Source organism: Nomascus leucogenys, chromosome 5 (assembly GCF_006542625.1).
Source record: "Nomascus leucogenys isolate Asia chromosome 5, Asia_NLE_v1, whole genome shotgun sequence".
NCBI classification, from domain to species: domain Eukaryota; kingdom Metazoa; phylum Chordata; class Mammalia; order Primates; family Hylobatidae; genus Nomascus; species Nomascus leucogenys.
This window is the reverse complement of record NC_044385.1, coordinates 139,793,626-139,804,779: the sequence shown is the minus strand read 5'-3', so window position 1 is coordinate 139,804,779 and position 11,154 is coordinate 139,793,626. Positions and strand designations below refer to the sequence as shown.

At 56.1% G+C, this 11,154-nt stretch overlaps 1 protein-coding gene across 1 annotated transcript; it reads left to right on the top strand.

Moving 5' to 3' along the window:
* The first annotated feature begins 379 nt into the window (after positions 1-379).
* Positions 380-10,392, top strand: ATP4B (ATPase H+/K+ transporting subunit beta). The gene is made up of 7 exons (XM_030812537.1): positions 380-539; positions 4,170-4,298; positions 5,683-5,796; positions 6,152-6,351; positions 7,520-7,576; positions 8,745-8,846; positions 9,720-10,392. The coding sequence occupies exons 1-7, from the start codon at positions 428-430 to the stop codon at positions 9,879-9,881; spliced, it is 876 nt and encodes a 291-aa protein (XP_030668397.1). The 5' UTR covers positions 380-427; the 3' UTR covers positions 9,882-10,392.
* The last annotated feature ends 762 nt before the right edge of the window (positions 10,393-11,154 follow it).

Genomic DNA, 11,154 nt, shown 5'->3' with positions numbered 1-11,154 from the left:
GCCCCAGCTGGCTCAGCCCAAGGTCGTGGACACAGTGGGTTCAGGCCGGCTCTGCTCTGACCTCGATCTCCCTCCTGAAGGAGAGGAGGGAAGGGGAAGGGCCTGTGAGTGCTGCTCACCCCGGAACGTGCCCTCGTCGCAATCAGAGCAGACAAAGCTGCAGCCAAGGGCATCTCAAGAGCAGCTGGGTGAGGAACGAGGGCCTGGCCCGCCCCAGGGGCAACAGCCGGGCTGCACCCGGCCCCTGGTGTTTGGTGAGGCGATGGCCGGCGCTGATAACTCGGCCCTGGACTCTCCCTGGGATCCTTCGCCTGCGATGCCTTTGACCTCTGGCAGAGGAAACTATAAAGCCCAGAGGTGGGTGTCTGGCCTCAGTCTGGGCGTAGAGGGTGCAGGAAGCAGACGGCAGGATCTCAGGCCAGGGACCATGGCGGCTCTGCAGGAGAAGAAGACGTGCGGCCAGCGCATGGAGGAGTTCCAGCGCTACTGCTGGAACCCGGACACAGGGCAGATGCTGGGCCGCACCCTGTCCCGGTGGGGTACGTGCAGGGGGCGGGCTGGCTGGGTGCATGGAGGGGGCTGCTCTGAGAATGCAGCCTCCAGGTGAGCTCAGGAGGAGGGGAGCAGAGGGCCCCTGACAGTGAGACCCAGACGCTGCCCGGATGGCATGGACGGGCTTCAGCCAGGGCCTCACTTGCCTCCCAGGGAAAGCGAGGGTCCCCAGAGCATCCTGAAGGCTGAGTTGACCTGGAGCCCCGACTGCAGAACGCCAGTGGAGGGCGTCCACAGACTGGCCCCAAATTTCAGCCGTATGTCTGAGAACGGCATTTTAAAAGTATGTTTCTAAAGTGAATCATTCTGAAAATAATGTGAAAGGTGGCAATGGCGATTCCTTGGTCACACAGATTCACTCAATGACCTGAATAAGGGGCTCTGCCGAGACGCAGCTGCCAGCGCCTCTTTCCGGGACACCCGCTGGCATCTAGACGCGGAGGTGGGGAGTAAACCAGGCCTGCCTCAGCCTGCAGCACCTGCACCTTGTGTGAGGTCTGCCCTGCGGGGTCCTGTCCCCGTGGCTGCACAGAGGTGTGGGCAGCCTGGCCCTCCTGGGAGGAAAGCAGATGCCTGGGCCTCCAAGGCCACACAGGTGGTGGAAGCATCTGCGTCTATATCAGGGCTGCCACACCCGTTCCGGGAAACGCCCTCACCCCTTACGAGAGAGTCTGGAAGAAGCACCTCTGCGCCCCCACCTCCCCCTGCGACCCCTGGGCCTTGGAATGCGGCTGCACTGGCTGGCCTGGCGCCATCCCCAGCTCCCAGGGAAGGCCAGGCCCTCCTCAGTCCCCACGGTGCCCGCTCTGGGGGTCCCAGAGCCGAGGTGGGAATGCAAAGCCCCAGGCCCGCCCCACCTGTGTGTGTAGCTGAGACGTGCTGGGAACGCCCGCGACACGCTGCCAAATCCCCCACACTCACCACAGTGCTGGTGAAGGCTGTAGCCCTCGCTGGAGGCTCCGTGGTCTCAAAGGGCACCAGAGCCAGCTGGAGTCATGGGCGCATTTGAAGTAGAACAAATACCCCGTTCCTGGAGGGGCAGGGACCGGGGGTGGAAGGGCCTCCTGGGCCAGGTGGGGCGGCAGAGCGGGAGGCCAGGAGGGGAAGGAGCTGAGGGCAGGGGCCGGGCTGGGGGCTGCCGGCCAGGCCCTTGGAAGCCCCATCTTTCGGGCCATTCTAGATGCTGAGACTCCCATGTGTGGCCTCCTGGCTGCAGGGCCACAGAGAACCTTCCGGAATGGTCTCACTGCCTGGCCGGTAGACATGGCCTCCGTTTGGGGATAAGAAAGTCTTAGGGCCCCAGGAAAACACAACTCAAGTGAAATGACAAAAACAAAAGGAATAGGACACGTTATTCTTACTAACGGGGGGACGGGTGCAGGTGCGGGAGAGGCAGAGTGAGCTGCGCCCAGCCGGCCCTGGGAGCTGGCGGGAATGGGACTCTCACTCACCTCCCAACCCCTCCCCTGTGCACTGCAGCGTGCCCTGAACACCGTGGTGCAAGCAGGGGCCCAGGAAGTGCAAGGAGCACGGCCCACCCGAGCCTGGGCCCAGCCTGGCCAACCTCGGGCTCCTACCCAGGAGGCAGGGCTGAGCCGCCTGGTGGAGCTGAGACTCGCCACAGAGTGGGTCAGCAGCCACTGAGGAGACACGCACCACCCACGTCTCCACTGTGTGCCACAGGCCCCAGAGTAGACCCACAGGACCCGCAGTGGGGGAACGGAGACCCCTGCCTTCACGAGCGTAGGTCCCCGGGGGGCAGGCGGCCAAGTCAAATAGAAGCTACATCAGGAGTGACCTGGGGACACTGAGGCAGGACCTGCAGGGCCAGCACCAGGGAGACACCAGGCATGATCCAGCGACAGAACAGAAACCCTCCACCACCGTGGGCCCCACGCTGCTGAAGCTGGAAACTCAACACCAGAGGCTGAAGCCAAGCTGCTGTGGCCACACGAGAACGCCATCACCAGGGACGCCCGGCGGGGAAAGGAGGGACTCGAAGTGGATGCCAGGTGAGCAAGACCCAGCCCTGAGCCCAGCTGGTGCTGAAGGGACCTGGCTCAGAGACCTGTGCTGTCCCAGCTCACAGAAGAGGACACTTGGTCCACGGGCCACAGCCTCTCATCACAGCTCAGAGAGGACACGTGGTCCACGGGTCACAGCCTCTCATCACAGCTAAGAGGACACGTGGTCCACGGGTCACAGCCTCTCATCACAGCTCAGAGAGGACACGTGGTCCACGGGCCACAGCCTCTCATCACAGCTCAGAGAGTACACTTGGTCCACGGGTCACAGCCTCTCATCACAGCTCAGAGAGACACTGGTCCAGGGTCACAGCCTCTCATCACAGCTCAGAGAGACACTTGGTCCACGGGTCACAGCCTCTCATCACAGCTAAGAGTACACTTGGTCCACGGGTCACAGCCTCTCATCACAGCTCAGAGAGTACACTTGGTCCAGGGTCACAGCCTCTCATCACAGCTAGAGAGAACTGGTCCACGGGTCACAGCCTCTCATCACAGCTAGAGGACACTGGTCCACGGTCACAGCCTCTCATCACAGCTCAGAGAGACACTGGTCCACGGGCACAGCCTCTCATCACAGCTCAGAGAGTACACTTGGTCCACGGGCCACAGCCTCTCATCACAGCTCAGAGAGGACACGTGGTCCGCAGGCCACAGCCTCTCATCACAGCTCAGGGCTCCCTTGCTTCTCTCTGACTTGTCCTGCCCTTTGGTTGTGTTTCGGGTCGCTGGAGAACGGCTCACTAAGCAGAATCGATGCCACATCACCGGGGAGGTGGAGGTGGCCCAGTTCATTACAGACTTTCCAGAATGACAAAAGCCGTAGCAAACACAAAGCCATCCTCTTCCTGGCGGTGTCTCCCTGCAAATGCCTGCTGCGATCCACACAAGCTAATTTACAGAGACAAAGACAGCATCCAGGAGCCGCCTGTGTCCAGGAGCCGCCCATGGCCACGGGGACGGTGGCTTCCGTTAGGTTCTGACTCTGAGCGGGAAGCTCACAGGAGGGTCTCAGAAGCAGCTGAGATGAAGCTGCACCCTGAGTGGCCGGTGCCCACGGACACCCCTGCTTCGGAGAAGAGCCATCTCCAGGGCCTCCCTTCCTCCCTTTCTCTTCCTGATGTCCTTGCGGAAGCAGGGCCGGCCATGCGCTTCCAGGCCGCACTACGGGTCACCGTGAGCAGAACCTCACCTCTCTGCCTCAGTTTCCCTTCCTGTGATGGGGGAACCATAACTCCCCCCTCGAGGGCCCTCGGTTCCTGCTGGAGCTGGGGTGGTGGCGCATCCTCGGCCACATCTCAAACCGCGGCTGGAGTGAAGGCAGCTGGGTGCAACGGCCTCAGGTCGCAGGATTCTGCCTATGCGGACGTCCAGACAGGCCAACCCAGAGGCAGAACGTGGCCGGTGGTGCGGGGCTGGGAGGGGAGTGCAGTGACTGTTCGTGGGGACGGGGTTTCTGTTTTGGGGGAGGAGAATGTTCCGGAACTAGGTAGGGAAGATGGTCACGCCACATCATGGACGCGCTCAAGGCCACTGAATTGTGTGCGTTAAAATGGCTGACGTGGTAAATTTTGTGCCTGCCTTGTGTCGCAGTGTGGATCAGCCTGTACTACGTGGCCTTCTACGTGGTGATGACCGGGCTCTTCGCCCTGTGCCTCTACGTGCTGATGCAGACGGTGGACCCGTACACACCGGACTACCAAGACCAGCTACGGTCACCAGGTAAGCACCGGGGAGGTTGCCCCCACGCTGTGTGACAGGCCTGGCTGCCGCCTCCTGGGCTCTGGAGACGCCCGGGGGACCCGTGCCCTCCCCAGAAATGAAGTCCAGAGAGGCCAGCCCGGCAGCCCCAGGGTGAGCCACACACCCCGCCCCGAGGGCGGCCCCCAGCCCCTGAACCAGCTTTAAGAGCAGCCCCAAGGCATAAGCGGCACCTTAGTTTCTTTCCATGAGGAAAATGACGCCAAATTATAAAATCTGACTTTGGCTTTAGTTTTAATTATGAAACAGAAGGGTTTTGTTATAGAGACAAAGTTTTTCCATCCACCTACTTCCTGTGCTTGGATATGCACATGGAATGCTTCTGCAAGGACACACAGGAAACAGTTTCCAAGGAGCACGCCTGGGAGACCAGCAGAAAAGAGCCCGCTGGTCACCTGCACATCAGCAGGGTGTGAGGACAGAGGAACAGGCGTCCGAGTCGTCAGAGGCCACAGGACGGACGTCCCCATCGGTGTGCAGAGCAAGTGCATAACCTCCTTTTCCCTTAGACCCTGCTGAAGGTTTTTATTTTAAACCATGTATAGATTTTACTCTAACAACACCCACAAAACAGCAACACCTATAGCCTCAAATGTAAAGCCAGCTGCATCCATAGGGGACCAACTAAGCAAACTGCAGGCTTCACACAATGAAACCACGTTTATGGAAAGAATGAGGTAAGTTGACACAAAATGACAGAAAAAGAGGCTCCCAATCGCAAGGGAAGTGGAAGTGTGTGGTGTGTGTGGCCACTGGGAAGCCAGTGGCGTGTGGATGGCGGGCTGGTCCTAAGGATCTGCAGCAAACACACGTTTCTGCATCTGTGTTTCCACGGAAATAGGAAACTGTGTAAAGGATGCACATTTGATGGTTCACATTGGGAAAGTCGACGGCTCTGGGTTTAACTCACCGCTGTGTGCATCCCGACGTTCCGTTTTACAGTTAACATGTTGTTAGACCGCTTTTGTTCTTAACCAAAACCAGTGAAGATTTTTTTTAATGCATGTTCAAATACAATTTTACACAGAAACCCAGGTGCAGCCTCTGGATTAGTCATCACCTGTCACAGAGCAGGCACCCGGTGGAGAGAGCCAGCCACCCCCCACCCCCCACCATGGCAGCCAGCCAGGTTTCAGGGCCAGGGCAACTCCCAGCAGGGGCCCAGGCTGCATTCTGACTGTGCTGTCCTGAGGGTCCTTCCTTCCTGTGCTGCAGACAAGTTTACTCCGACGAGGCTCCTGGGTTGGGCCACAGCCTCTGGCATATCCTCAGCCACTTCAGAACTGATGGCTTAAACGTGGTGAGCATTTGGAGACACCAAACACAAAGGTCTCTCTCTCTCCAGGGGTAACCTTAAGGCCGGATGTTTACGGGGAGAAAGGCCTGGAAATTGTTTACAACGTCTCTGATAACAGAACCTGGGCAGACCTCACACAGACTCTCCACGCCTTCCTAGCAGGTAAGGTGTGAAACAGCAGGTGAGGTGTGAAGCGGCGGGTGAGGTGAGAAGCGGCGGGTGAGGTGTGAAGCGGCGGGTGAGGTGTGAAGGGCGGGTGAGGTGGAAGCGGCGGGTGAGGTGTGAAGCGGCGGGTGAGGTGTGAAGCGGCGGGTGAGGTGTGAAGCGTGTGAAGCGGCGGGTGAGGTGTGAAGCGGCGGGTGAGGTGTGAAGCGGCGGGTGAGGTGTGAAGCGGCTCCACAGCTTCGGCCTTTTCTATTTCATAAGAAACTCGCCCTCGGGGCTCAAGGCCTTCCCGGGGGGCAGCCGGGCGTCAGGGCCAGGGCAGGACAGGGCTGGCAGGTGCGTCTGTCCGCAGGCTACTCTCCAGCAGCCCAGGAGGACAGCATCAACTGCACCTCCGAGCAGTACTTCTTCCAGGAGAGTTTCCACGCTCCCAACCACACCAAGTTCTCCTGCAAGTTCACGGCAGATATGCTGCAGAACTGCTCGGGCCTGGCGGATCCCAACTTCGGCTTTGAAGAAGGAAAGCCATGTTTTATTATTAAAATGAACAGGGTGAGTACTGAGGGTCTCCTTCATGCGCCACTATAACAGTGTGGTCAGGGCCTCTCACTCACACCCACCACGGGGAGCACAGGCATCCCGTCCAGGGCTTGCCCAAGTGGGACAGGGACTCTGGCCTCACCACCCTGTACCTTGGTTTGGCATGCACCTGTCCCGTGTGACTCTTAGATGCAAATTTAAAACCATTCGTCAGACACCAGCACACAGCCGGCCCTCTAAAACATGTGGAAACATTTGAACAGGGGTCTCTGTGAGGCCAGGGCCCCCTTCAGGGTGGCCAGAGATGCCAGGGCCAAGTAAAGGGGCCTCAAGTTCTGGAGTCAGGATTGGGAGGGGTTTAGCACCTTCTAAAGCAGAGGCTTCCAACCTGGGACCAGGCGCCCCTTAGCGGGTGTGGGGAGGTGACCCCTGAGCCAGGCTCAAGCAGGGCAGGTCCTGGCCAGGCAGAGGGCTTGGGGCCACCGCTCCATGGACCAATCAGCAGCTCTGTGCTGGGCCTCTGGGCAGCTGTGCTGTTCCTTTTCCACTTAAGAGGCTGCACACCTGTGCCCTCTACACCTCATGGGTCCCTCTGTCAGCCAGGGTCTCAGCACACTGCCGGCATGGAGGGGCCGTGACGGGGGTCCCAGCAGGGTGTGGTGGCCACTGTGCCCGTCTCATGGCAGCTGCCACCCTCGGAGCACAGCAGGGGACGGCTGGGGCCGGAGAAGCCCAGGGAAGAGGTGTGGGGAAGGAGGCTGAAGGCCCAGGTGGGCCAGAGTTTTCTGGAAGAGCTGTGCAGAGCAGGAGGCGGACCCAGCCCTGCTGTGAGGCAAGCTGGCCCGTGCTCTCTCAGTACTCCACCGCAGACCTGGACACGGTTTGAGGGCTAAGACCACCCCGCCCTAGCTCTGCCTCCTGCCAGCTGCCTCCTGAAGCCTAGGCCAAGCGGCCTGCTGATGGGTGGGTGGGAGGAGGGCTGTGGCTCTGAATGATGAGTTGGTGACACCTGTGGGGAATTCCTCCAAGGGAAGCTGCAAACCAGACCAAGGGTCCTTCTCAGTCCTGGTCAGAAAGCCCAGGCTGGGGCCGGCTAGGTCTCAGCAACGTGAGTGGGTGCTGCGCACCTCACATGGCGGTGGGGCTGGGGAGCAGCCACACTCAAGCTTTTCCCTTCTAGATTGTCAAGTTCCTCCCCAGCAACGGCTCGGCCCCCAGAGTGGACTGCGCCTTCCTGGTGAGTACGGCCACGCGGCGGGCAGGGCCGCCCCAGGAAAGGAGCTTGTCAGGGTCGTGCTGGTTCACGCTGGGCACGGCCCACCTGGTTCTCTCCAGGAATGTCGGCCGCGGGCCCAGTAAACCAGATGTAAACACCGAACCATCACCACAGCGAGCTCCACCATGGGGGGGTAAAACCCAGCAAGGGAAACATGGGGCTTTTTCCTTATTGTTTGGCCTCCAAAAGCATCTGAGTAGCGTGTCAGCAGCATGTTTCAAAATGCCTGGTGGCGATGTAGAAAGACCAATGCACTTCCACCAGTTCTGTCCTTTTTATGTGCTTCTTTACAAAAAGATTCCAGCTTGCCAGCAGCTACAGTTGTTTAACTGTGTTTAGTATATGGACTGCTAAGAGTTGGCACTGATCTCAGGCTAATTACAGGTTGTTTTTCAAAACTGATTTTTAAGTCGACATTTTTTAAAACTAAATTTTTTAAATTAAATGTTTTCTAAGGTTTGCTTCCACCATTACATCCAAAGGCAAAGGTCTCACAGCATGGTTCCATTACTGCGTGGAGCCTTCCCACTCGGGGGTCCAAGGGAACCTCACTTCCCTCGAAGCCTCCACTCTCGGTGTGGGCCGCAGGGATTTGCTTTTCCTTTTTTAATTTATTTGGGCCACACCACGGCTCCTGAGATTCTAACAGATCCAAAGCGCCCTTCAGCTGTTCGTTGATGACCCTGAACTACCCACTGGGCAAGTCTCTGCTTCTGCAACGAGAGGGCCCCAATCTCACAAAAACACGTGTTCACTTGTCCCACTCACGCCAACTTGTAACCCAGTTTTGGCAAACCAGCCCTTGCCGCTGAGCAGTGGCTACCCTCGAGTACAGACAAGCAAGCCACCTCCCAGCTTCACCCACCTACGTCATCCTTCCAACACTTCAAGTCGTTAGAAGCACACACTGGAGGGGTCACTGGGCATTTTGCATGCTAACAAATCATATCCTTGCTGAGATCTCAGCACTGATTAGAAAGATTGCATCTGATTTATGCTAAGTATGCAATAAAGTGTTTATGCAAGCACCTACATAGTGCGTGTGTGGACACACGCACACAAACACAACACACAGACACGGGCATACACCAGCTCCCGCCTGACTCAGGCAGTGGCCTCTCCTCCCCAGGACCAGCCCCTCGAGCTTGGCCAGCCACTGCAGGTCGACTACTACCCTCCCAACGGCACCTTCAGTCTGCACTACTTCCCTTATTACGGGAAGAAAGCCCAGGTAGGTTCCTTCCTTCCATGCTTCCCTCACCACAGCTGCTGAGTCCTCTCAACACTTAGCAAAAGGAAAGCAATAAGCCCCTTCATGTAGAAAAATGAAACAAAGGCGTGACTTAGCCGGTCCTGACTGTGGAACAGTCTGCGTGTTTCCCAAGCCCAGGTTCTTATATCTACCTAGAAACATTCCTCTCACGCAACATGAAAATACAACTCTAACTCTTTTAGTTTTTTTTTTTTTTTGAGACAGAGTTTTGCTCTGTCATCCAGGGTGGATTGCAGCAATGCAGTCTTAGCATCTTAGCTCACTACAGCCTCAACCTCCTGGGCTCAAGTGATCCTCCCACCTCAGGCTCCTGAGTAGCTGGGACCACAGGCACACACCACCATGCCCAGCTAATTTTCATATTTTCTGTAGAGAAAGGGTCTCAGTATGTTGCCCAGGATGGTCTTGAACTCCTGGGCTGAAGCAATGAGCCTGCCTCAGCCTCCCAAAGTGCTGGGATTACAGGCATGAGCCACTGCGCCCAGCCTAACTTTTCTACTTCCCAGATCCTCTAAAACAACTGCTTATCCACTTTGAAGACTTTCCTCCACGTCACATGCTTCTCCTGTTTCATTTTTATTTAATCATCATAAGAGTTGGAAGTTGAATTTATTCCTGGTATTGTCTGTCCCCTCCAGACCGTTGCTCTCCATTTTTACATGGGAGGTGTTATCTCAGCAAATTCCAGGGCATGCATTCGGTCAGGGCCAGTCTTACACAAAAGAGCTGCTTCTCTGCACCAACCTGACTGTTGACACTTCCTTGCTTAGTTTTTTCTCCTTAACTTCAGAGATTTTTGAAATACCTGTCCTTTCCTCACTCCCACTTCAGCCCCACTACAGCAACCCTCTGGTGGCAGCGAAGCTCCTCAACGTCCCCAGGAACGCTGAGGTTGCCATCGTGTGCAAGGTCATGGCGGAGCACGTGACCTTCAACAATCCCCACGACCCATATGAAGGGAAAGTGGAGTTCAAACTCAAGATTGAGAAGTGAAACGGGGTCCTGGGCACAGCCTGCGGGGTCGCTCATGGACACCCTCCTGCTTGGGCTTACCTTGCCCGTCAGCTCCCTGCCAAATCATCCCAAAAGCGGTTTAGAACAGCAACGGTGTTGTCAGTGTGGGAACACTCCAGAGAAGCACCCACGTGTGAAGGGCCTGCTCCGAGTATCAGTTCTTCCTTATTGAATTCTTACAGTTTTTAGGTGGAATTTGCTGCTATAAGAATGTCCAGCTACCATGGGAACACAAGGCAGCAACTCTCTAATGAACCAGGTCATAAAAACAATTCGTCTTCTCCCATGTAGACATCACTTTCTTACTATAATTTATTTTTCTACACTTCAATATGAACTGCCTCCCCACATTAATATAAAAACTACCAATGCACTGATATGAAACACGGCTTACACTAATGATGTTCTGAATTTTTGCTTTTAAAATTGCAATTCCTAAGTTGTAAACATAAAACATATTAAAGTTACTCTTATTGTATGTAAAAAAAAATCATGTGTTTCCTGATATGGGAGAAAAATTAACTAAAAACCAAACGCTTCCTTAAAAATCTCCTTCTAAAAGTCTCCATTCCAAGTCAGGAAAATTACAAAAACCACGTTTGTGTGGGGTTGTCACCTAAGGACGCTCGCAGCTCCAGGAGGCAAACAGTGGGGAGTGAGGGTGTTGGCAACCTGATGGTTTAAAACCCAGTTAGTTACAAACACACTTTTCGTTCACCAAGAGTCTCTCCTCCAAATATACATGTTAAGTTAGCAGTTCTAACCCTTTCAAAAAACTGAAATGAGAACATTCTTCCAAACAAGCAAACCTGCTCTTGCTGAAGGCCACAGACTTCTCACCCAGACAGCAGTGAGGCCTGGGTCCCAGTTTCATCACGGAAGGCCACGGGCTTCTCACCCTGACGGCGGTGTGCGGCCTGGGTCCCGATTTCACATGCTCAGCAGTGTGGCTGTTCGTACCCCAAGGGCCCCACGCACAAGCGACTGGCACGTCGAAATCCATCGGCCCCCAACAGACACAGAGAAAAGTCCACGAAAAACAGTCTCGGAGGAAAGATTGAAAACCTTGCAGATATGTTGTAAGGTTAACTAAATCAATTTACTGATGGAAGACGCTGTACCAAGCATCTCCATTGCTTACTCCATCAGTAAAAAACTGCCGGCAAAGGTCTTGGCGCAGACGTGAGTTTACGTCATGGGACGCGTGGCCACACTCATAGTCTGTGCTTCTCGAATGGAGGGGGCTTGTGTG

What these genes read in the sequence shown, in the direction of transcription:
- ATP4B (XM_030812537.1), top strand. Translation starts at nt 428, where the DNA reads ATGGCGGCTCTGCAGGAGAAGAAGACGTGCGGCCAGCGCATGGAGGAG. An exon ending in AGACCAGCTACGGTCACCAG is followed by an intron (nt 4,299 to 5,682) that starts GTAAGCACCGGG and finishes CTCTCTCTCCAG; the next exon opens with GGGTAACCTTAAGGCCGGAT. An exon ending in TCTCCACGCCTTCCTAGCAG is followed by an intron (nt 5,797 to 6,151) that starts GTAAGGTGTGAA and finishes GTCTGTCCGCAG; the next exon opens with GCTACTCTCCAGCAGCCCAG.